Source organism: Odocoileus virginianus, chromosome 4, assembly GCF_023699985.2.
Source record: "Odocoileus virginianus isolate 20LAN1187 ecotype Illinois chromosome 4, Ovbor_1.2, whole genome shotgun sequence".
Classification (NCBI taxonomy): Eukaryota; Metazoa; Chordata; class Mammalia; order Artiodactyla; family Cervidae; genus Odocoileus; species Odocoileus virginianus.
The window spans coordinates 39,165,807-39,192,810 of record NC_069677.1 but is presented as its reverse complement, the minus strand read 5'-3'; the positions used below and the strand labels follow the sequence as shown (position 1 = coordinate 39,192,810).

The 27,004-nt window shown below is 38.6% G+C and overlaps 1 protein-coding gene across 10 annotated transcripts in view; it reads right to left on the bottom strand.

Annotated features, from left to right (window-relative positions):
* Nucleotides 1–22,620: 22,620 nt before the first annotated feature.
* The window catches only part of MECOM (MDS1 and EVI1 complex locus), a 607,989-nt gene continuing 603,605 nt past the window's right edge, over nt 22,621–27,004 (bottom strand). For 9 of the 10 annotated variants that reach the window (XM_070466455.1, XM_070466457.1, XM_070466456.1 and 6 more), the window contains one exon: nt 22,621–24,162. In XM_070466455.1, coding sequence (XP_070322556.1) covers nt 24,028–24,162 — 135 coding nt within the window. In that variant the 3' untranslated portion in view covers nt 22,621–24,027. The remainder of the gene's footprint in view (nt 24,163–27,004) is intronic. The other variant, XM_070466460.1, reaches the window with a different exon arrangement.

Sequence of the window (27,004 nt, the reverse complement as noted above, 5' to 3'; positions counted from 1 at the left end):
CAGACTGTCCTCCTTCAACCTCCAGAGCTGACTCCCAGTTCTCCTCCTTCCTCTCTGTCTTTTATTATTTGTCCATCATCAACCATCCAAATGGTAATATTTCCTAGAATTCTGTCCTTGAGCTTATTTCCTTCTCATTCTACATTTTCCCCTATAATTTATAGGTTTTAGGTTGTTTTTTCTTTTACTTCCAAATCTGTAATTTACTTCAATGGATCTCAGCTGAGACCCATTTTCCTATATCCAGATAATTTTTTCTATTAATCAATACCATCTTAATGTTTCACATGCACCTAAGGTTCAAAATTGCCAAAATTAAACTAGTTACTTACTCTCCACTCCCTTTCACATGCATCCTTCCTATTGCATTCTTCATTTCTACAAATGGCCCTACCTCTATCAAGTTCTGCAAACAAAAATCTTAAACTCATTTTTTCATTTTGGGTGGTGCCACATGGCTTGCAGGATATTAGTTCCCTGACCATGGATTGAAAGCAGGCTGGGCAATTAAATCACTGAGTCCTAACCACTTGACTTCCAGGGAATTCCCTGGAACTTGTTCTTGAGTATGATTTCCTTTCTGTCTCATATCTAATCCATCACCAACTGCTATTGACACATCTTCTTAAATCTCAATTGACTGCCAGTCCCTCCTCTTCATTCTTCCAGATAGTTCTTAAGACATGTTTAGTTTTTAATACACATCCTCCATTTCTTCCATAAATTAATTATAATACTCCCTAGATTCAGTCTTTATCATGTTATAGGATGAGGTCCATTAGTGGGTATGAAATACTTGTGATGGATTATGATCAACAATTTTTGTTAAAAAATGAAATGGAATAGAAAATATTAGAGCTAAAAACAAGTACTATTTATTGAAACTTTTGATTCATTTATATTTATGCATATACACATTAATATGTATTGATATATGGATTGTCTATATTGACTTCAAGAAGCATCTTACTTACTAGATCATTGGTTTATTATGAAAGGAAAGAACACAGGCACAGGAAGAGTCGGATGGAACAGATGCATAGGACAAAGTATGATGAGTTCCTATGCCCTCTTCCAGCTAGCCATTCTTCCCAAATCCCCACGTGTCGTATTCACCAACTTGGAAGTTTCCAAACCATGTCCTTACAGTGTTTTATGGAAACTACATTCCTTAGGCATGAATGATTAAATCATTGGCCAGTACTGATTGCTTAAATGTCCAGCCCTTCTCCCATCCTCAGAAGACAGGGGTGGGACTAAAATTTCCAACTAACATTTCCAATTTCACGTGGTTGATTCCATTGGCAACCAGCCTACATCCTCAGGTGCAGTCCAAACTTAGGTTCCTCATGAACATAACAACATACACTTACTGGCTCTCATCACTTGGGGAAACTCCAAGAGTTTTGAAAGTTTTGTGCCAGAATTAGAGATGAAGATCAAATATATATTCCTTATTATAAATCACAAAACCACACTTAGATTGTAAATTAAAAATTATTTTACTAGGATAGCAGTTGCCACAGTTTTAGAACTATTGAACCAATTATTCTCTCAGTTTCTAGTCTTACCCATTGTAGTCTTTTCTCCTAGGGTGAGCTTTCTGTGTTCTAAATTTGTTCATATTATGGCTGAATTCTTCCATGGATACTCGTGGTCACGTGTAGTGTAAATTCAAAGTCACAACATAGTTTTAGGGATTGAGTCATCTGGATTCTCCAGTCTCATTTGCTACTCCCTCCCTATATGCATCCCAATCCAAACAGTCCTCTGCAGTTCCTTGAAATCCAGCATTCTTTCTCATGACTCTGGGCTCTTAAACTGCTGTTTCTTTTATCCAGAATATGTTTCCCTCTGTTGTCTGCCTCACTAAACTATGCACCATTTATGCTTCATGCTCTTGGAGTCCATGGAGTATCCTCAGACTTCCTTGGGTAGAATTCTGTGTTCACGTCCGTGGATGGCTTCATGGTAGTCAACAAAATTTTGCATTTTTTCCTCAATTCAGGGCAGAGAGATCCACAGATCCTACCATGCCTGCCATACAAATTAACATTTTGATGCATTTCCTTTCAGTATATATGCTTTTACAAAATTTTTATTACATTATACACTGTTCTGGTTTGGGCATTTTCCTTTATCATGCTATCATAAGAATTTTTCCATGTTATCTCATTCCTTTTTTAGCTTCACATTATAAATATCTTTAAAATATATTATCAGGCTCATGATTTGAAAAATTAAGTTGCTGATGGTATGAAGGGTTGACAGGAATATGAACAGACTGGAACCAGAAAATCAGGCAGAAGTTTACTTGATCGGCCAGGCCAGAGACAAAAGATGATGTGAGCTAAAATACAATGGAATATTGTGTGTTTGTGTTCAATTGCTCCAGTCAAGTCTGGCTCTTTTGAGACCCTATGGGCTGTAGCCCCCCAGGCTCTTCTGTCCATGAGATTCTCCAGGCAAGAAAACTGGAGTGGATTGCCATCCCCTCCTCCAGGGGATGTTCCCAACCCAGGGATCAAATCCATGTCTCTTACATTTCCTGCATTGGCAGGCAGGTTCTTTTCCACTAGCACCACCTGGGAAGCCCCAATGGAATATTACTCGGCCACAAAAAGGAACAAAGATAGGTTATTTGTACAGATATGCACGGACCCAGAGTTTGTCATACAGAGTGAAATAGGTCAGAAAGAGAAAAACAAATATTGCATGTTAATGCATGTATGTGGTGGAATCTAGAAAAATGGTACAGAAGAACCTATTTCCAGGGCAGGAATAGAGACACAGATGTAGAGAATAGACATGTGGACACAGTGGGGAAAGGGGAAAGTCGGATGAATTGGGAGAATAGGATTGACATATATACACTACCACGTGTAAAATAGATAGCTAGTGGGAACCTGCTATAACGCCTTGGAAGCTCAGGGTCAGTGCTCTTTGATGAAACAGATAGATGGGATGGAGGGGTAGTAGGAGCGAGGCCCAAGAGGGAAGGAGTATATGCATACACATGGCTGACTGACTTTGTTATACAGTAGAAACTAACACAACATTGTAAAGCAATCATACTCCGATGAAAATAAAACAAAACAAAATATAATAATTACAGCCAATGAGAAAAAAAGAGCAAGAAGGCTTGAAACAGATATAAGAGAATTTAGTGAAGAAGAACTGACAGGCCTTGGTGAAAGAACCCATGTGACCAGTCAGGTGGTAGCAGGTGTTTCTGTTAGGTGATGCTGTGAACCAGAACATAAAGGAAACATCTTGGAGGGAAGTTCTGCAGAGGATAGTAATGAGTTGCCACAAATAGAACCATTTGAGGAGTCTTCGGCATACAGACAATAGTTGAAGGAGTCAGAGTTTAATAAATTATAGAAAACAAGTTAGAGAAAATGTTTAAGATGAATATATTAAATTAGAAATGTCAATGGCAAGAACACTCAGAACAGATTTCAGAAGTTTAGATATAATTTAGAGATTTGAGGGCAAGTCTCACCTCCAGGAAAATAAAAGTTAATACAAAATAAAATGTAATGCATGGGTGAGCTAAGAATGATATTTATATAATCAATACAAAATATATTTATTAGCATAATTTGTAAACACAATTTTGGGCTATTTATATAACTATGCTGGGAAGATAAGAGGAAGGAGTATGGAGAGATGGGGCTTCCCTGGTGGCTCAGAGATTAAAAAGCCTCTGCCTGCAATGCGGGAGACCCGGGTTCGATCCCTGTTCGGGAAGATCCCCTGGAAAAGGGAACGGCAACCCACTCCAGTATTCCTGCCTGGAGAATCCCAGGGACGGAGGAGCCTGGTGGGCTACAGTCCATGGGGTCGCAAAGAGTCGGACATGACTGAGCAACTTCACTTTCTTTTTTCACTTTATGGAGAGATTATGTAAGATAGTTAAATTCTTATTAACCATAGCAGGAATCTGAGGATAGTCTCTAAAACTGAAATCAATGGATAAATAAAATTTATTGCATACAAATATAGTAAATTATAAATATAAGCATTTTATATATAAGCACAGAATCCAATCAATTCTTACAGCAGTATAAAAGTGTTATTTATAGATGAATATTTAAATACCTAAAACACTTGAAATTACATGCCTGTGAAAGCAGGAAAAAGGAATCAGACAGTAGGCCAGAGGACTTTAAAAAATATTTATTATGAGGTATTTAATAATTTGATTTTAAAAGTTTGATGATAAATAATAAGCTGACTAAGGTAAAACCCTACATCTGCATGTAGATGCATGTAGATATAAGTACGTATATATATATGTATACACACACACACACACACACACACACATATATATATGTATGTATTTTAATGCACAATTAGAAAGGGGCAAAGATTGTAAGTGTTACCTGAATGAATTATCATAAAATGAACACTCCCATGAAACCATCACCCAGGTTAAGAACCAGGATATATTAGCATCCAGAAGTTCCTTTTTATACTTACCACAACATTAACTCATCCTGACTACTTAATTCACTGAATAGTACTACCTAGGTTTTTTTAACTTTAATATAAATGAAGTAACACAGTATGTATTCTTTTGCCTTTAACTTCTTTTACTTGAAATTGTGTTTAGCAAAATTCATCCATGTTGTTTCATGTAGCTGCAGTCTTTCCTTTTTAATGCTAACATCAACTCATGGACATGAGTTGAGCTAACTCTAGGAGATAGTGAAGGAAAGGGAAGCCTGGGGAGCTGCAGTCCATAGGTCACAAGGAGTCGGACATGACTTAGTGACTGAACAACAAGTATTTCCCTATATGCAAATACCAGAGTCATTGGTATATTTATCTATGCTACTGCTGATGAATACTTGAATAATTTACAGTTAGGGGGCTATTACGAATGATGCTGCTGTGAACACATTTGTAGATGAATTATGGTGCAGATGTGTACATATTTCTGTTGAGTAGCTGGTTCTTTGGCATAGCATATATTCAGTTTTTATATGTAATGTTTAAACAATTTTCCAAAGTGTTTTTACCCATTTATGCTCCCACCAGCAATGTGTGAGAATTACTGTTGCTCTCTATATCTTACCAACACTTGGTATTGTCAGTCTTTTAAATTTAATAAGTCTACAGTGTTGGAAGGAGTGTCTCATGAAAGCTTTCTTTAATCGGTGTTCCTTGCTTTTTAATGAAGTTGAATATGTAGATAACATCTTTTGTGAACTGTCAGATTTCTAGCCTATTTTTCTACTGAGATTAATGACCTTTTTCTTATTGATTAGGAGTAGTTCATTATATGTTGATTAGTATGAATTCATTACATGTTCAGAAGACAAAATGTTTTAACCAATTATCCTCTTGGTTAGAATTTTTGCATCCCATTTAAGAAAGAAATTTTACATCAAATTCACAAAGATATCCTTACTGTATGTTATGTCCATTTTTTCTTGTTTAGCTTTACTTTTAGATACACAATTCAGCAGACATCCCTGCTGGCTCAGTTGGTAAAGAATCTGCCTGTAACCTAGGAGACCCGGGTTTGATCCCCGAGTCAGGAAGATCCCCTGGAGAAGGGAATGACTACCCACTCCAGTATTCTTGCCTGGGAAATCTCATAGACAGAGGAGCCTGACGGGCTACAGGCCAGGGTGTCACAAAGAGTCGGACACAACTGAGCACACACAATTTAGGTGGAATTACTGTTATTGTTTGGTATCGTATGAAAGTGAAGGTGAAACCCGCTCTGTCGTATCTGACTCTTTGTGACCCCATGGACTATACAGTCCATGGAATTCTCCAGGCCAGAATACTGGAGTGGGTAGCCACTCCCTTCTCCAGGAGATCTTCCCAACCCAGGGATAGAACCCAGGTCTCCCACATTGCAGGATGATTCTTTACCGGCTAAGCCATGAATAAATGTTAATTCTCCCTAAATTAATTTGTGGGTCCCAGTTGGGTCCCAATTTGTGATCCCAATGGGTCCCAGTTGAAAAGAAAAAACAACTCAATAGGACTTTTTAAAGCTAAAATTAATTTTAATTCTAAAATTCCTTTAAAAGATAACTAGCCAGTAATGGACAGAAAATTCTGAAAAAGTTAAACCATTGAATGTTTACCCATTACTATGTAGGCTGTATACTGAAAAATTCTGACATGGTGGGGGGAGGAGTGTAGGCATAATTGTATTTATAGTTTATGCGAAAAAATGGTCCTGAAAAGAAGTTACAACCTACATGATTATACAGAACAGCTTGACCCTACCATAAAACCTTCTGAAAAGTTATATTGATTAAAACAGTGTGTTATTAGCTTCTCAATAGGTAGGGTGATTAGAGGAAAAAGTGAAATCTCCTCAAATAAAATCAAATTCATATAGAAATCTAGTATATGAAAAGGTGACATTTCAAATCTGTTATGAAAAAATCTATTATCATTAAATGTTGTTTCAGTTCAGTTCAGACCAGTTCTGTCGCTCATGCATGTCTCTTTGTCACCCAGTGGACTGCAGCATGCCAGGCTTCCCTGGCCATCACCAACTCCCAGAGCTTACTCAGACTCGTGTCCATCGAGTCAATGATGCCATCCAACCATGTCATCCTCTGTCGTCCCCTTCTCTTCCCACCTTCAATCATTCCTAGCATCAGGATCTTTTCCAGTCAGTCAGTTCTTTGCATCTGGTGGCCATTGGAGTTTCAGCTTCAACATCAGTCCTTCCAATGAACACACAGAACTGATCTCCTTTAGGATGGACTGGTTGGATCTCCTTGCAGTCCAAGGGACTCTCAAGAGTCTTTTTCAACACCACAGTTCAAAAGCATCAATTTTTTGGCACTCATCTTTTTTGATAGTGCAGTTCTCACATGCACACATGACTACTGGAAAAACCATAGCTATGACCTTTATTATGTGGACTTTTATTGGCAAAGTAATGTCTCTGCTTTTTAATATGCTGTCTAGGTTGGTCATAGCTTTTCTTCCAAGGAGCAAGCGTCTTTTAATTTCATGCCTGCAATCACCATCTGCAGTGATTTTGCAGGCCCCCAAAATAAAGTCTGACACTGCTTCCATTGTTTCCCCATCTATTTGCCATGAAGCGATGGGACCAGATGCCATGATCTTAGTTTTCTGAATGCTAAGTTTTAAGCCAACTTTTTCACTCTCTTTGACTTTCATCAAGAGGCTCTTTAGTTCTTCTTCACTTTCTGCCATAAGGGTGGTGTCATCTGCACATCTGAGGTTATTGATATTTCTCCCAACAATCTTGATTCCAGCTTGTGCTTCATCCAGCCTGGCATTTCTCATGGTATACTCTGCATGTAAGTTAAATAAGCAGGGTGACAATATACAGTCTTGGCATACTATCCCGATTTGAAACCAGTCTGTTGTTCCATGTCCAGTTCTAACTTTTGCTTCTTATCCTGCATACAGATTTCTCAGGAGTCATGTAAGGTGGTCTGGTATTCCCATCTCTTGAAGAATTTTCCACAGTTTGTTGTGATCCACACAGTCAAAGGCTTTGGCATAGTCAATAAAGCAGAAATAGATGTTTTTCTGGAACTCTCCTGCTTTTTGATGATCCAACTGATGTTGGCAATCTGATCTCTGGTTCCTCTGCCTTTTCTAAACCCAGCTTGAACATCTGGAAGTTCACAGTTCATGTACTATTGAAGCCTGGCTGTCTAGGTTGGTCATAGCTTTTCTTCCAAAGGATCAAGCGTCTTTTAATTTCATGGCTGCAGTCACCATCTTTAGTGATTTTGGAGCCCATGAAAATAAAGTCTGTCCCTGTTTCCATTATTTCCCCATCTATTTGCCATGCGTGATGGGACTGGAAGCCATGATCTTAGTTTTCTGAAACTTGAGTTTTAAGCCAACTTTTAAATGATGTTTAGGAAACCAAGTATAATCCCTACCTCATATAATACAACAAAATAAACTTTAGCTGAAACAAAATAAAGTTTAAAGATAATCAAAGTGAGGAATTTCTCTCTACATAACAGTAAGCCAAAAAAGAAAAGATTGATGAATTTCGCTGCAAAACCAATATCTGCAAAAGTCAAAAATTATAATTAGATATCGCAAATGAAAGGCTGTTTACTTAAGAGCTCCTTGAAGTACAAAACCAATAAATCTAGAGAAATGCAGGCAGAGGATAAGAACAGATAACTAAACAAACATCTTACATAAGAAATACAAAAACTAATGGTCTTTAAAAATATGGAAAAATTCACACAACCTCACTCATAGTGAAAGAAATACACTATGTTTTATTATTTTAGATGGGCAAAAATCAAAATATTGGATTATTTGTTCCTTTGATATGCAGAAATAAACACAACAGTGATGGTGAGAATGTTAATTGGTTACAACTTTTTAGGGATTAATCTAATGCCCATATTTTTTGAAATTGCAATTCTATGATTATTTACCAGGATATTCATTAAAGTGTTGCTTCCAGTAATGGAATACTGGAAATGTTCCTAAATGTTCATTGGTAGGGGAGTGGGCAGTCAAATTATGGTACAGTGGAATATTTTGTACTTGTAAAAGGAGAAGAGGAGGCAAGAGGGGAGAAGGAGAAAAATAAGAAGACAATTTTATTTGAATTTAGATGCAATTATTTCTAAGAAAAATAAAGTAAAAACACCCATAAATCATTCTACCATCTGTGGCAGAAATAAAGGAATAATATTATGTCTTCTGGAAAGATATTTAAGAGTCATATAACAGGATCTGCATTGGTGAAGGGGAACCAGGTTTCTGGGATACAAGGAAGAAAGAGAATTTATTTTTACTGTGCCTCCTTTTACAATTTTTAAACTTTTACCAAGAGCAGATATTACTTTCCAAAAAATGAATGAAATAACTTAATAAAAATTTTAAAAAAAGGAAAGATTATAATAACACATGAATTATATACCAAAAGCTTCACTTGCAACAGTATTTGCAACCTTCTTCCCCACTATATGGTAGTTTTATCTGTTCCTCCATGGTTCTGCATTAGTTAATAACAAAGTTGCAATATTTATCTGGGTGTATCTGGTTCAACTCATGAACTTTTTGCACTGTGCTTTCTCTTGCTACAACATATTTTATTGAGATTCTCTTTAGAGCCAACTTGATGGTGCCACATCCCACTGGTCAATTTTTAATCCATCCATCTTCAACTTTTAATCCATCCATCTTTTCACTTGCCCCTCTGCATTCCCCTTCCACCCCCTCACACTCACAGGAACCCATGTACATACAGAAATGACTGTTTGGAAAGCAACCACCTACCGTGAAGTGACCCAGAACCTTGCACTGTTCCGTGGATAATTGTAGGAAACCAATGAATAGTTTTCATGCTCAAGACATATGTGAGTAATTGGTCAAAGTTAAGTGGCATCCACCCTACTCTGCATAGCTGGACTGTTCATGCAACTCTTAATACTAGCGTTCCCCTGCAAACTGTTCTGTTTACACAGGCAAAATTCTAAGCACATAGGTTTACCTCAGGTTGTCTTCGTGATCAGATTCCAAATATTCAAAAGACAAGAAGCAGGATACAGCAGTTGTAGAAAAGTGTAATTGATTATTAATCAGTGGGAAGGTAAATAGCATCTTTGCCACCAGGACAAAACAGTGATTGAGTTCATAGCCTTTGGAGACAGATATAGCTGCGTTTATTCCCAGTTCCTGGATTAACCTGCTTTGCAATCTTGGATAAGTTTCTTGATTTCTTTAGCTTCAATTTTCCAGATGATAAAATAGGAATAGTATTAACTCATGCATAGAGTTGTTAATTAAAAGAAATAAAAGCATCATCCTGGATGTGCTGGATGCATACTAAGGATTCAATAAATAATAATTATTGTTTGGATACTATTTGAATACCCTACAGGCCAAACCATCAGTAAGTCCTTATTGGCTCTCCCTCTACAAGCTGACCCAAATGAAGCATTCATTCACCTCTTCTGCTGCTGCTGGTTCACTGAGTTAGCTGATCTCCCTTGATTCCACTTTTTTCCAAAAGTCAGCTCTCCATGGGGATGTCTTAAGTTCAAATAGGCTTGCTCTAACCAAGTACCATTTTCTTTCATATATACTCCAAAGCCAAGAACAGTTTTAAAGGAATATTGCCCTTCAAAATACCCTTGTGCTAATTGCATAATATTGTACAGCTTTAAAATAAGACCTACTAAAATCGATGCTTTTGAACTGTTGTGTTGGAGAAGACTCTTGAGAGTCCCTTGGACTGCAAGGAGATCCAACCAGTCCATCCTGAAGGAGATCAGTCCTGGGTGTTCATTGGGAGGACTGATGCTGAAGCTGAAACTCCAATACTTTGGCCACCTTATGCAAAGAGTTGACTCATTGGAAAAGACCCTGATGCTGGGAGGGATTGGGGGCAGGAGGAGAAGGGGAAACAGAGGCTGAGATGGCTGGATGGCATCACCGACTCGATGGGCATGAGTTTGAGTAAACTCCGGGAGTTTGTAATGAACAGGGAGGCCTGGTGTGCTGCAATTCATGGGGTTGCAAAGAGTCGGACACGACTGAGCGACTGAACTGAACTGACGATGTTTTGATTGTATGCCAAGCAACTGCCATCTTCATATGTTTTTCTTTCATCATTATAGAGCTAATTATTTTCTATCATTTTCTTGATAGAGGAACAAAGGATCAAAGAGTTTTCATATTTTTCCCAGTATATTTTAAAACATTGTTTTCTTTTGATTCTCAACTTTTTCATCATAATCAAGAAGAAAGTCTCAAATTCGTGATAAATTTATCTAACACCATTCTAACACTTCCAAATATTCCCCTTTTCTCATAAAGCACAAATAGGCAAAGAGACCACATTCTTAAGTGGAAAATTAATGTTGTATTAACCAGAATAGGTCAGCTTTTGCTGCAAGTGAAAACACACTCAAAGTTTCAGTACCTGAACTGAACAAAAGTGTTTCTTATTCATAGTTCATATCCCAATGGGTTAGTGTTTGGGACAGAAGCAAATCTAGGCCATCACCACTTGGAGACTAGGGCTGTGGCTTGACCATCTTATAAGGGCATCGTCTGGGACCTGAAGCTTTCTTCCTTGTCACATCAAAGGAAGGAAATGAAGAGAACTGCGTAGTGACAAACTATCAGAGTGCTATGTCACTTCTCCTTCCAGTCTCTTAGACAAAACTAACCATGTGGACCTCCATAATCAGAATATCTGCTTTTTGACATACCCAGAGAGATGAAACGTTGACCACAAGCATCTCCCTAAAATCTAATATCGCTGTAGTTTTTCATTATTTTTATGACTAAGTGATACTTATGGAAAGTGAGTTTCTATGTAAGCACTCTTTTCAGATAAAATTATCAATGTGTAAAAAATAAATCAAGAAAAAGAAATGTTAAGCAACCAATGATTCAGGTGGTATACAGATATAGTGAAAATTCTGGTGAAATCTAAATTGTTAAAATTGAGAGTAGCTGTTTTTGCATGAGGTCACACAACTAATTTTTGACAAAATGATAAAATTCCCGGTCTCTGACTCCATCCTCATGCCCTCCCCATATTGTTGTTGCTTTTCCAAGTACTGTGGTAGCCAACCAAGCCTACATGATAATCTTAAAAGTATACTAGTCACTCAATCTGACTCTTTTCAACCCCACAGACTATAGCCTGCCAGGTCCTCTATCCATGGAATTCTCCAGGCAAGAATACTGGAGTGGATAGCCATTCCTTTCTCCAGGAGATCTTCCAAATCTCTTACAAACATGAACATATTAAAGAGAGAAACTCCACTTTCTTTAATTATTTTGTTGTTTTTGTTTTTGTTTTTAAGTGAAATGGATGGCAACTACTTTTTTGACAATTTAAAAGCTTTTTGGACTTAATGGAAGAATGTGGAGAGGAAATTAATGATTTTTAAGTACATGAGAGAACAGTAAAGAAAATATCACACATTTGTTAGTTTAAATAACAATAGACACTAAATTAGTAGAACTAAAATGGGTATGCTTCTCTGTAAAGACCATACTGAAGAAATTCAGAGCTTAACAATTTAAATCTTTCTCTTTTAGACCATGTATTTTGTTCAAAAGAGGTTTACAAAACCACAGAGCTAATTGAATTTTCCAGTTTACACTGTCACAGAGATTTGCTTATCAAAAATTCTTCACTTAGGTTTCCAACTTATCCTTCTATTATTTTTTACACCTGAAGACCTTTATCTTTACTTTTGCCAGCAAATGGATTTTGATGAAAGAAGTGGTCCTCAACAGAAACAAAGCAAAGCAAATCAAAACAAACCAGCAGACAAAATTTGCACTTATTTCTCCATCTTACAACACTTTTTCTTGTCCCAAGTCAACAGAGCCAGATCCAGATTGTGGCTACCATCTCCTGCTTTATAAGCCCAAGTTTTATCCATTTCAGTTGTTCAGTCACACAGTCATGCCTGACTCTTCGTGACCCCATGGACTGCAGCATGCCGGGCTTCCCTGTCCTTCACAATCTCCTAGAGTTTGTTCAAACTCATGGCCATTGAGTCAATGGTGCCATCCAACCATCTCATCCTCTGTCACCCCCTTTCCTCCTGCCCTCAATCTTTCCCAGCATCAGGGTCTTTTCCAATGAGTTGGTCCTTCACATCAGTTGGCCAAGGTATTGGAGCTTCAGCAAGTCCTTCCAATGAATATTCAACGTTGATTTCCTTTAGGATTGACTGCTTTGATCTCCTTGCTGTCCAAGGGACTCTTAAAAGTCCTCTAGCACCACAATTTGAAAGCATTGATTCTTTGGCATTCAGCCTTCTTTATGGTTCAACTCTCATATCACTCACTCAGAGAGCACTTCAAATCTGTCCCCTTACTGAACATGTCATCCTACTCTGACCTCTTCAAAAAATATGGCCTCCCCTTGTGGCCACAGAGGAAGAGATCAGATTCACAAATTCAAAATAATGCTGGCTGAAACCACATAATATGTCACTCCTCTTAGAATAATGGATTATTATTTTAAGTGAGGAGAATGTGGCTGTAACAGACAGGGATGACTTCAATGCTGGTGGTGAGGAGTTACTTTTTGACAAAGTTACGACACTAACTGGCTCCTGCTAGACTTGTTAACTCTGCTTCTTTGGGGGGAATCTCTGATTCTTCATTCTCCTGATTTATTTATCCAGTTTTAGAGATGCTGCTGCCTACAGAGAGGATTGGAAGAAGCCACAATTTTATCCTGAGGAAATACTGCAGAGAAAGTATTAAAAGACAGTTTTTCCTTCTGAGATGGTTTACACGAAATGCCTTTCATCATGTTTTGCTTTTATGAGCTCAATATCATTCAGCTAGTTATTAAACGAGCCCCATTTCTGATGAGCAGTTAGAACTCCAAACTGAAATAAAATCAACATGAATCTACATGAGGAAAATGGCTACCCTAACTATTCTTATAATATGTGCAATAAGTGTGTTGCCTTAAAGACATGTTTCCTTTGCTTTGTGTTGAACATAAAAACAAGTTCAAATATGGTCTAACACTTACGGCATTGGTGTTGATTTAGGGACATTCAGAGGTGCTCTAACCCGTGAACTGTAGAAACCCGTGACCTCAGCTCCCTTAGGGGACACTAGACTGGACCCCGCCCTCACCTCACATTCCAGGACTTTCCACGTGGCTCAGTGGTAAAGAGTCTGCCTGCCAATGCAGGAGACGTGAGAGACATGGGTTTCATCTTTGGGTTGGGAAGATCCCCTGGAGGAGGAAATGGCAACCCACTTTGGTATTCTTGTGGGGAAAATCACATGGAGAGAGAAGGTGGGCTACAGTCTACGGGGTCACAAAGAGTTGGGCACGACTGAACACACACCCACAAACTCTACCCACTCCTCATCCTGAGAATGGTTCACAAGAAAGTGGCCAGAAAGTGGAAACTTGAGTTTCAACACCACATCATCTCTGTGACCTTGGACCTTGGACCAAAACCACCATAGTTCTTTGTTACTCTTGTCACTTACATAGTGAACAGTTCAGTCTTATCCAACTCTCACAGTTGATGATATGAAAGAACATACATCACTCCCTCAGACAAAATGTCTTCTTTTTTTCTCTTTGCTGTGTTAGTCACTCAGTCATGTCTGACTCTTTGCAACCCTATGGACTGTATCCCACCAGGCCCCTGAGTCCTTGGAATTCTCCAGGCAAGAACACTGGAGTGGGTTGCCATTCCCTTCTCCATGGAAACTTACTGACCCAGGGATCAAACCCAGGTCTCTTGCATTGCAAGCAGATTCTTTATGGTCCGAGTCACCTTTGTTCTGTTTAATAATTTGGGAGAAGTTTTTTGTTTGTTTTTATAATATTTTTCTTATTTAAAAAGTAATGCATGAAAAAATTTTTTAAAAAGTAATGCATGTTTATTTTTAGATAATGTAAAAATGTAGATAAGCACAAAGAAGAAAACAAATTCACCCATAACCCTACTAACCAGTAAAATGTTACAGTGTATAACCTCCAGTCACTTGTAACAAGACTTTTCGCTTAATAATATGTTGGCATTATCTGTCCATGTATTTAATCATGGTCATGCAGACATAGCACAGTTTACTTCAATGGATCTCTTTTGTTTGACTTCAATATCGATAAAATTTTCTGTTATTAATGTTTAGTGAATGTCTATGGAGGCAAATATAAGTGTGTAATGCTAATTAATATCTTATGATGAATTCTTAGAATTGAGAGTCTCTTGCTCAGGAGGTATGCTCATAAAAAGAAATACATGTGTTTTTTTCTTTTTTTAACACAAGAGTAATTCATTCTCACTGAAAGCAATAAAAATAAAAGTGTACATTGTAAAAAGTTACTTTCTCCACTCCTCTCTTGGAGGTAACCACTGAGAATGGTTTGGAGTCTATCCATTGGTTTAATAAAATTTACAGAAAAACCACAATATGCCATACTCGGTACTAGTCACTGGGGACAAAACACTGATCGAGACAGACATAGTTAGGGCACTCATGGAGCCTAAGAATTTAGGAACAGGGATCTTAAATTATCCACAAATATATATACAGTTGGATTTCCCAGGTGGCACTAGGGGTAAAGAACCTGCTTGCCAATGAGGGAGACCTAAGAGACACAGGTTCAAGCCCTGGGTTGGGAAGAACCTCTGGAGAAGGAAATGGCAACTCACTCCAGTATTCTTCCCTGGAAAATCCCATGGACAGGGGAGCCTGGTGGGCTACAGTCCACAGAGTCTCAAAGAGTCAGACACAACTGAAGCAAATTAGCTCATTGTTGTTCAATTACTAAGTTGTGTCTGGCTCTTTGGGACCCCATGAACAGCAGCATGACAGGCTTCCCTGTCCTTCACTAGCTCCCTGAGTTTGCTCAGACTCATGTCCACTGAGTCAGTGATGCCAATCAACCCATCTCATCCTCTGTCATCCGCTTTCCTCTTGCCCTCAATCTTTCCAGCATCAGGGTCTTTTCTAATGAGTCAGTTCTTCGCATCAGGTGGCCAGCGTAGTGGAACTTCAGCTTCAGCATCAGTCCTTTCAATGAACGCTCAGAGTTGATTTCCTCTCAGGCTTCTCTAGTTTGGCCTTGTGGGCTCTAGAGATCACGGGCTTAGATGCCCCATAGCATTTGGGATCTTAGTTTCCTGACCAGGGGTTGGAACTGCATATTCCCTGCATTGGAAGGCATATTCTTAACCACTGGACCACCAGGGACGTCCCAACGTATATATAATTACAAATTGTAATGGGCATACTGAACATGTAGTAAATGATTTGATGAGAGACTACAGCATACTACATACAACATACTACATACAACATACTACAACATTTACTGGTGAAGAGGAGTGAGGAGTTATCAGGAAAGTTTCTCTGAAGAAACAAGAGATAAGTGAAAAACTGAAGAGTAAATTAATTTAGCCAGTCAAGAACATGGCAGCAGGGGGAAATTGAGGGAGAGGGGTTCTGCATTGAAAAGGCAGAAGGAATTCTTCACAGAGCACAATGTGTGAAGTCCTTGGAAGTGGAGATTAATTTGGTGACTGAAAGGAGAGAATACATGTGAGACAGATAGGCAAGTGGAACAGACTAGAGTGGTAGGCAAAAACTTGGTCATGGAGGGCCCTGGAGGCCATGATGATGTCTTGATATACATTCTAAAAATAGTGGGAAATATTGGAGGATTTTCTCACTTAAACTAATATGTGTAGTTTGGTTTTATGCCTGACACGGTCTGTTGATACTCAGCACCTTTCCCAGTATTTATCTGCATCACAGGGGAATGGGTGCTTGAAAACTTCACTCCCCAGACTCTCTTCCCAAGTTGGTTTCCAGCTATATGAATGGAAGGCACTGGTGGGAGATGAGAAGACAGCAGAAAGAGTGATCCTACCTGCAGAGCCCTGGTTTCACAACTCCATAGTGAGGATCACCAGCCACTTCCTGGTCTCTGGTTTACATCCTTCTCTTCAGCCTCTCCAGTGCTTTTGTATGCAACCCTTTGCATTCAGTCCCCCTCTGCTTAAAATATTTAGAGTGGTTTCAGCTTTCCTTTCCGGACATTGGCTTTCTGAATGCTTTTGATTCAGACAAATGCTTTTGTTGCTTACTCACCATGATTTTTGCATGTGCCCTAAAGAAGTAAGCAAAAATACTTTTAGGAATCAATTCAATTTTATTCTGGGTAACACGTGACTACTTAGGCTACAGTTTTATTGCCAGTTTTCACACTACAGTCATCAGTAGGAGTTACAGTTGAAGCACTTAAAAACATATTACAACAATCCTTACTTTAAGAATTCACTGAAGCAGTTATTCCTTTGAGGATTGTAAGTCCTCTGTTTTTTGGAACCGTTCTAGTTTTGCATGTACTATCATGTTACACCTCTGATTACCCTTGACATTTCCAAACTCTGTCCTACACTGAAAATATTAGCCTTTACATGTTTGTTAGTTCTCCTGTCATTCAGATGGTGCAGATACTTGTTGTTTTTGACATCCATAATCGATTCTCACTTGTTTGGGTGGGTTCTCAATCTAGCTATATGGGGACTAGCCTTTTCTGTCCCATACTTTTGGATGAGTTTAATGGTGATCTTAATCAAGTAGGATTTTAAGTAGAGCCATTTTCATGCTCTATCTCTAGAATTTTAATCTAGACCCAAATTGGTCAAAAAAAGAAAAAGTTGAACATAATGGTAGTTGATAATTCATCTTGATGACAGCAGCCTAAGAGTCTGCCTGTGGCTTGCAGCTTGGCTACCCACTAGTTCTGGGTTATGTTCTAGGCCTGGGTCTCCAGTTTTCCCTTCAATTGTTATGAGTTCTCTAATATGCACCTGGTAATTCATTTCTACTTGAGTTGAATAGAATTAGGTTCCTTCACCTTAAGGAAACATATAGAGAGGTATTGCATTATTTCTTTTTTCTTTTACTTTCAATTCAGTTCAGTTCAGTTCAGTCATGCCCGACTCTTTGTGACCCCATGAACCGCAGCGTGCCAGGCCTCCCTGTCCATCACCAACTCCCGGAGTCTACCTAAACCCATGTCCATTGAGTCAGTGATGCCATCCAACCCTCTCATCCTCTGTTGTCCCCTTCTCCTCCCACCCTCAATCTTTCCTGGCATCAGGGTCTTTTCAAATGAGTCAGCTCTTTACATCAGGTGTCCAAAGTATTTGAGTTTCAGCTTCAACATCACACCTTTCAATGATCACCCAGGACTGATCTCCTTTAGGATGGACTGGTTGGATCTCCTTGCAGTCCAAGGGACTCTCAAGAGTCTTCTCCAACACCACAGTTCAAAAACATCAATTCTTCGGTGCTCAGGTTTCTTTAGGTAAAAACATATATAACACAAAATGTATCATCTTAATCATATTAAGTGTACAATTCAGTAGTGGTGAGCGCATTCACACTGTTGTGAAACAAATGTCCAGGACCCCCTCCCCCCTTTTTTCCCTCTCTTTTTAAGCCATGTGGCATGTGGCTAGTATCTTAGTTTCCTGATCAGGGATCAAACCTGCACCCCCTGAACTGGAAATACAGAGTCTTAACCACTGGACTGCAGGGACGTCCCCTCCAGAACTCTTTTCATCTTGCAAAATTGAAACTCTGTACTCACTAAACAACAGATCCCCATTCCTCACAGCTCCCAGCCACTGGCAAGTACTATTCTAGTTTTAGCTCTATGAATTTGACTAATTCCAGGTACCTCATATAAGTGGAATCACAGTATTAGTCTTCTTGTGACTAGCTTAGTTCACTTAATATAATGTCCTCAAAGTTTAACCATGTTGGAGCATGAATCAGAATTTTCTTTCTGAATTTTAAGGCTAATATTCCATTGTTTGTGCATGCATGGCCAGTTGCTCAATCCAGTCCAACTCTTTGCATCCCCATGGACTGTAGTTTGCTAAGCTCCTCTGTCCATGGGATTTTCCAGGCAAGAATACTGGAATGGGTTGCCATTTCCTCCACATCCATGGTTTGTATACTACATGTTTTGTTTGTCTAACTCATTCATCAATGGACACCTGAGTTTCTTCTACTTCTTGGCTATTGTGAATAATGCAGCTATGAACATTAATGGACTGAATTTCTTTGAAATTCTGCTTTCCTTCTGGATGTATACCCAGGAATGGAATTGCTAGATCATATGGTAGTTCTCTTTTTAATATTTAAAAATATTGCCATGCCATTTTCCATGGTAGCTGTACCATTTTCACATTCTCAACTGCTGCTGCTGCTGCTAAGTCGCTTCAGTCGTGTACAACTCATGCGATTCCATAGACAGCAGCCCACCAGGCTCCCCCGTCCCTGGGATCCTCCAGGCAAGAACACTGGAGTGGGTTGCCATTTCCTTCTCCAATGCATGAAAGTGAAAACTGAAAGTGAAGTCGCTCAGTCGTTTCCGACTCTTAGCGACCCCATGGACTGCAGCCAACCAGGCTCCTCCGCCCATGGGATTTTCCAGGCAAGAATACTGGAGTGAGGTGCCATTGCCTTCTCTGACATTCTCAACAACAGTGCACAAAGTTTCCCATTTCTCCACTCTTGCCAGCACTTTTTATTTTCTGGATTTTTTAATGGTTTCCATTCTACATTCCTTTTTATAAATATTTTAATCATTTTCTAAATGTTGCACCAAGAAGAGTCTCGTACTTATAAATGAGTTATGCAGACTATAGTGAACAATTAGATACTAACCAAAGTCTCTTGAGGGAAGAGCTGGTTGGCTCTCCAAACTCTGTTTGGGTCTTCTGGACCCAGACTATTAGTTTTTTTTTTTTTCCAGTCATCCCACTTCTCCCTATAATCCTTCCATTAATAATTCTTTGAACCTGGAGAACATGAAATAAGTACACTATCAACTCTACTTGCCTTCACTTTTGCTTTCTCTTACAATGAGTCTGCTAACTATTTTAGAAAGGGCTTAACTCATGTCATGTTAATAATTTCAAATGTTAAGTTTGGAGTAAATTTTTGTTTGAAAAGGGATAAGGAAGACATTCAAGATACCTGTTAAAAATATGGAAACAAAATGACTCAGACCTTCCTCCTATTAAGGAAGCATTTAAGATCTTTTAAGAGGTCAAGTGTTATGGTTCTGACTTGAAATAACCTGAGTAGAAAAAGCCTGGGAACCACTGTTTGACACTTACCTTTCAATCTCTTCATAGTCAAGACTCAGATGCCTAAATGTCTCTGGGGCATATTTGAATCTCCAACAACCTTACTCTCTTGGTTTGGAGACAAAGCCTTGTTAGACATGTGCCTCTCTTGGCACATAGTCTTGGTTTGGAACAGACCTTTTTGGACTTCTTCAGTTGCTCCTGAACCAGGAGGTCTGAGATGCTTGACTAAGTACAGGCTAAGAAGCCTGGCACCTATGGATTCTCCGCCAGCCAGTTCCCAGCAGGGTGGCAGTGGAATAGGCTCTAAAACTCTCTAAGCTCCAGTTTCCTCGTCTGTGAACCAGGAATAATACTTCCTGCAGGCAGGCCTACTGTGATGATTAATGGAGCTAATGGATGTACACATTCCTAGCATGACACTGGCATAACAGTCAGTTTTAAAAATGAATAGCTCATTTTATTTATTCTGTATAAAAAAATAATGATTGGTTGATGGTCATTATCTGAAAATAAAAGTATGTGTGTGCTTATTCTTTGAATGTGTTTTCTTAACTGTCCTTGAATTTTTGGAGAGCACACAGCAATTAGATTGGATGGCTCATGTTCTCAAAGGGCTGAGTTTTCTTTATTTTTCAAAGCTACATATTATTCAAGAAACATGATAAGGAGTTTGGGATTAACAGATACACACTACTATATATAAAGTAGCTAACCAACAAGGACCTATTGTATAGCACAGAAAAGTATACTCAATATTTTGTAATAACCTGAAAGGGAAAAGAATCTGGAAAGGAACATGTATATACATATATATTTATTTATTTATAGAAATATATATGGGCTTCCTTAGTGGTTCAGTGGTTAAAGAATATGCCTGCCAATGCAGGAGATATGGGTTCCATCCCTGAGTCAGGAAGATGCCTTGGAGAAGGAAATGGCAACCCACTCCAGTATTTTTGCTGGGAAATCCCAAGGACAGAGGAGTCTGGCAGGTTATACTCCATGGGGTCACAAGAGTTGGACGTGACTTAAAGTGTAAACAATAATACACACACACACGCACACACATACACACACACATATATATACACATATATATATGTATGTATAACTGAATCTTTGCTATACACTTGAAACTAATACAACATTGCTAATCAACTATATTTCAATACAGTTTTTCCAAAAAAGGCCCATATCCACTTTTGTATACTCTAGATTTGTTATATTCTAAAAACTTTTTCTTAGCATAGTGTTTGTGTATGTGTATAAACATACACACAGATGCACATTCTATTCTCTTAACTACCACCATAAAAATTATGAAGTGCCTGCATGTATTCAACTTTTCCCAAATATTTATAAAAATATATTTTGACTTTCAACATCCACAGAAACCCAGTACAGTAGCAGGAGAAGCAGGTATTATAACTCTGGTTTCACAGATGAGATTTTGAAAGCTATCTGACTTGCCCAAGGCCTCAAAGCCACTAAAGGAATGGAGCCAGAACTGAAACTCAGGTCTTCACCTTCCAAATCCAACACTGTCTCCACCACATCTCATGGTCTCCCCACAGGGCCGTGTGGTGCAGGACTGCTGGCGAGATGAATGTAAAAGAAAGCTGAAATGTGAGGCTTGGAAACCTCTTTGGAATTTGGAGGGGCTAAACATTAGCAAATGACTGAAATGTCATGCTCAGAATCTAACAAGAATTCAGTAGTGTTGAGAATATTCAAACAGCTTCAGAATTTATAGGTATTTTCTTTAAAACAAAGAGAAACGCGTAACATGTTCCCAGTCTCCACTTTCTTGAATGTGTTGTTCTTATGTCTCAAACACTAGATTCTTCTTCTCTTTCTGTGTAGCCCAGATTTATAGTTTTAGTATATTTTCTGAATACTTCCCGTGCCCACTTTCTATTTAAAAAGCAATATTTATCCCCTCCCCCCTGTATTTAATTCTTATACTACTGACATTTAGAAAGGATGTAGGAAGTTTCTCCATATCTGGCAATTTGGCTAAGAATGAATAAATAAACAAACAGGGAAATTAGTCTGGATCTACTTCTATGTGTCATACTTGTTTAATCTTCAGACCTTGTTAAAACCTCTACAGCTGGCCTGGTTGAAAAGCCACATTCTCAAACAACTGGTGTTATATTTAAGGTTCAAAAAATATTCACAATGGCTCCTACACTAGAGAATTTATAATATGGAACTACCACTCACCACAGTTCAAACCTGTGCACTCATATGTTAACACATAGAAACAATTACCCCCATGAAAATTAAAATACCATTGCTTACACTAGCGAAAAGCAGTATAAACATAAATTTTCAACAGAAGTGAAATGGTTAAAGAAATTGTAGGTCAAACTGTGGAAAATGGAGAAACTGCTAAGTGATTATTTTGAAGAATTTGTAGCAATATGCAGTGAATTTTTTGGTGGGAGTAAAGAAAGAAAACTCAAAATCATATCTTACCCTCTGCTTCTAATCATGAAAAAAAATGATATTTTGCATGTGAATGAAGACTTAAAATGATCATCAAAAATTTAAAGGGTCTCCATCCTCCTGTGAATAAGTTAACTGTATTTGGGTAATTAAAAACAAAAATAAGCACAGAACACCTTTTGGCATGTACTACGTAAAATAAAGAAGAAAAAAAAAAAAGCTAGGTTGCTCTGTCCTAACTAAAATGGGTGCTGCAGACGTGGGGTGATCCTAGGGGCTCTGTACTATTGCACCTGAGCCCTGACTTTGCACCACATGGAGAAAGTCCAGAGCAATGAGTGGGAGAGAGTCCAATTCCCCATGGGCCAAGGGCTATCTTTCATTTCATCTCAAATGTCTATAGACACATCCTCTACATTCCATGTATCTGTTAGGGCATCAAAGTCCCAGATGGCGTATCTTTAAATCACTGGATCCCAAAGGGAAATGAATGAAAATTGCATGAGAAGGGAAAATACAACACTGTGGGAAAAATAACCATTTTTGTAAGTCTTTATTTTTTAGTTGCTCCTCCCATAGTAATGCACTGAAAGGCATAACAGTTTATATTGTACAAAGCATTGGAAGAAAGTACCTCAACTCGCCGATTATTTCAAAATGAGATTACAAACAAAAAGAAAACAAATCTGGTTCCTCAATAAAGGGCAAAATAACTGAATACAGTCTGTTATTTACGTCTCTCTTTTAACATAAGGTCTGGAACACTTCAGTTTACAAATAGGATTAACATGAACATAACATCGCACAAGCTTGCAGACAACCAGCATAAAATATGGGGTACAGTTTTTAATCAGAAGAATCATGCTTTCATGAAAGAAATTATAATCGTTTATACAATTGAATCAATTTCAGTATTACAAAAACTAAGTTGCATCTATTCGTATTTAGCTCATTAAGAAGGAAAACAAAACAACAAAAAAAGGAATGTTAAGAAAAGCCAAACACCATTTGGCACTCCCATACACAGGTCAAGTCACCTTGGTCCTTGCAATTCAAAACGGGGTGTGCCTCGGACGTCAGAAAGTAGTGGCTGAGTGGAACAGTGCTATTTTAATCAACAAACAATAGTTTGCCAACAAATAAATACATGATACACGCAACACACACAAAAAATTAAACATTAAAAAACAGTGACATGATTGTCTAAAATTAAGATGTTATTACAAGGATTTGGCAAACCTTCTATTAGTGTAGTGGTACAACGGTACTGGTGATGAACAGGTTACTTCACTGACTTAACCTCTCTGAGCATTTGAACATCCATAGTTTACAATATACACATACCCTTGTTCCCTAGTTTTAAACAATGTACTTAAAGAAGGCAAAAGTTAATGGGAAACTCCCTGTTATCGGTTTCTATAATAATCAAGTGTGCATTTCATTCAACTACTTCTGTCTTCAAAGGGTTAAATTACATAAAAACTTTAACAAAGCAAGAAAATTAAATCTGTAATTAAAAGCAACTGTTCCCAATCATGTGTCAGGTACAAAAAAAAAGAATTCAGTTTCTATGGAGTGTTCATGCCGCCATCTCAACTGCTCCTCTCACTCACCCACTCCCAAGGGCAAGGTAAATGGGAAGATGCCTTCTGCCCAGCAAGGTTTTCATTTTTACTGAATCACTTTAAGTCGCATTGATCCTCCAGAAGTCAGCAGCTGCCTTGGCTGTGCAAAACAAAATATCGAGAATAAATAGTTTCCTTTTCTTTCTTTCTTTCTCTTTCTTTCTTTTCTTTTTTAATCATTCCGTTTAAGGTCCCCAGACTTTACATGAGTGACCCTTCAGGTTTCTAAGGCATTCTGCTCAGCAGTCTTTTAAATAGTCCTACGTGAAAGAGCCATGCTACTGGTGGACTTGGTCCCACTCCGGTCAACCTCGAGAATGTCATACGTGGCTCATGGACTGGATGGCACTGGACTCCGCTGCAGCCCTGGCCATACTATGCCACACGTTGGAAGAACTGTGGGATGAAGAATGCAGGGACTCCTTGTCGGACAATGACAACATCATAGCGTATGCCTGGGGTAGAGAGGAGAGAATCCGTAAGTGGCATTTGGAAAACATTGCTTTTCATTTGAAGGCTATCTTGGGTGAACGTTAGGAAGAGACGGGACCCTGAGAAGGAGCATCCCTCATAGGTGTGTTGGGGAAAGTGCGGGACATGTCTCGTGTGTTACAATGGCATGGAGTTACTGCTGGCCTTCAGCGCCTCAGGGCCACAAAAGTGACACAATCTGCAGAACAAAAAGTTAATGATCCTACCTAGAATGACAATCATGTCTCTATTAAGAAACAGGAGTCATCCCCCTCCCCAGCCATAAATATAATAACCATCCTTCCACTGTTGATGTATGTGTTTGACTCACCAAAATATTACTGAATGCTTACAACTGAAACAGAAAATACATATAAGAGACAACTCTGCCTTGACAGCACTGTGGAAGCATCTAGAGGAAGCATGCCACAGACTACTTCTCTGGAGGACTGACAGCCCTGAAGGTGAAAAGACTTGCCAAAGTCACTTAACTAGACACTGAGAAGGCATCAATAAAAGCTTATCTGCCCGAAGCCAGTGTCCTCTCTCCACTTCCTCTCCAAGCTTGAAATATTCAATGCTGACACTCAAAGACCTTGAAAATCGAGGTAGATCAAGTAGGTTCTACCAAAAACTCAAACAAATCACAAGACCCAACAAAGTTCTCACCCCTGGGCTCCAGGGTCTGCCAAACAGAAGATGTTACAGGGGTGCTCTGTGAGGAAGTGCTCTCTCTTACCTATTATCATGTCAAATTCTAAATAACTGTTCAGAGAATCTCCCCATTTGCTGCCAAGTAAAATATTCAAATGAAATGTTTGGTCTTGACTTGGGAGTGAACTTTTCACTGTTGACTTGCTATTGTTGGTCTCATCCATTGCTAACTTGCTTGTCAAAATGCTGCTGAAGTGGAATCATTAAAGTCCTGCCAAAGGCATTCCACTGTCGGTAAACAAAGACAAAATGCCTCTGTTGTGAAGCAGAATTTCATCTCTGGGAGTCATGCTGAGACATGTGGCTGGTCTGTGGTTTCTTCTGTAATCATGGCATACAGTTAGAAAATCTGCCCTCTCAGGCTGATTTTGATTTGCTGGGTCACTGCTCTAAATGTACACATTTGACTTTTCTGCTTACAATTTGCCTTTTGGACCTCTACAAAATCTCAGCAGACGTTTAAAAAATATTTCTTAAGCATCTACTCTATGCCAGGCACTGTGCTAGGTCCTAGGGAGTTAAGGATAAATAATACAGAGTCCTTCTCCTTTGCAGGTTTAAAGTATGGGTGAAGTGAGCACTTAACTTTATTCCAATTATGTACTCACATTTACAGATCAAGATAAAAGATTAGTCTGACATGGTTTTAACAAAACTCATTCTGGTATTCAGAAAAAGAAAAGGGAGCAGAGAGAAAATTTTGAAATCCTGAGTGTTAATCCTGGCTTCTATCCTGCCTCTATTCAACTAGCTGTGTGACCTTGGGCAAGATGCTTAATCTTTCAAGGTTACTTCCTTCATATAAAAGGTAGATAATAACTTACTTCCAATGGCTATGGAGGAACCATAAGCACTAGCTTACATAAAGTGTTTAGCTTAGTGTGCCTGATATAAATAATACCTGTTATCCTGAAACTATCCCTGGAGAAGGGCATAGCAACCCACTGCAGTGTTCTTGCCTGGATAATTCCATGGATAGAGGAACTTGGTGGGCTACAGTCCATAAGGTCACACGGACTCGGACACGACTGAAGACACACAGCCCACATGCATGCATCCTGAAACTACACGTATCACAGGAGGCACTAGTGGTTAAGAACCCACCTGCCGTTGCAAGAGACCTAAGAGACACAGGCTCGATCCCTGAGAAGGGAAGATCCCCTGGAGAAGGGGATGGCAATTCTCCAGTATTCTTGCCTGAAGAATCCCATGGACAGAAAAGCCTGGTGGGCTACTGTCCACAGGGTTGCAAAGAGTTGGACACGACTGAAGCAACTTGGTGCGCATGCATACATGGCTCCTGAAACTACCTTTTTGTAGGATAGGTTCTCAGGGAAAATTCCATGCAGAGGGCAGCCACTGTTGTATTGGTCAACTATTTTGGATTCAATCACTATAAAAATCACAGAGTAAATGTATGAGTTTTGAGTAAAGCATCTGAATCTATTCAGATTCTAGAAAGTGGTAAATATGGAATATCTGTCTTTTTGGTAATCAAAGGAAATAAACATTTTCATGCACAAGGATCAGTGCTGAGCACAAAACTGACAAGCGACAATGGAATGAAAGAATAAAGTCTCATGAAATACAAAGTCAGTTTGCAAAAAGGCCTGACCATTTTCAAACTGATATAAATATATATACATATATATATATATATATGACATTATAAAGTAACAATAAAAATACAAGTTAAAATTGCAAAATTCTAATATTCCTCATGAGGGTAATTGTTAGCCCAATTGGGCAGGGACTTTATATATCAAAATGCTGGTATTGAAATATATCACTTCCAATATCTCTAGGTTCCCAGGACCGTTTACTTCCTATCACTTGTGACAGTTTCAGGAATTTTCAGTATTGTGCCTTGTAATGTCTTATAATTTGGGCTGGAATAATGAAAATAATTTTTTTCAAAAAAAAGAAAGAAAAGTTGGCTCCCCAGTTTCTCTGATCAATAAGGAAGGAAAAATGGGAAACTAAGAGTTAAAAAAACCAAAAAACATTAGCCACTTCTTAAGACTATCTCCAAGTGAAAATGAGATGTCTAAACTGGCTGGTTCACTTTTAATGTTAGAAATTGAAAAATTAATTTTTATCACCATTGAATGA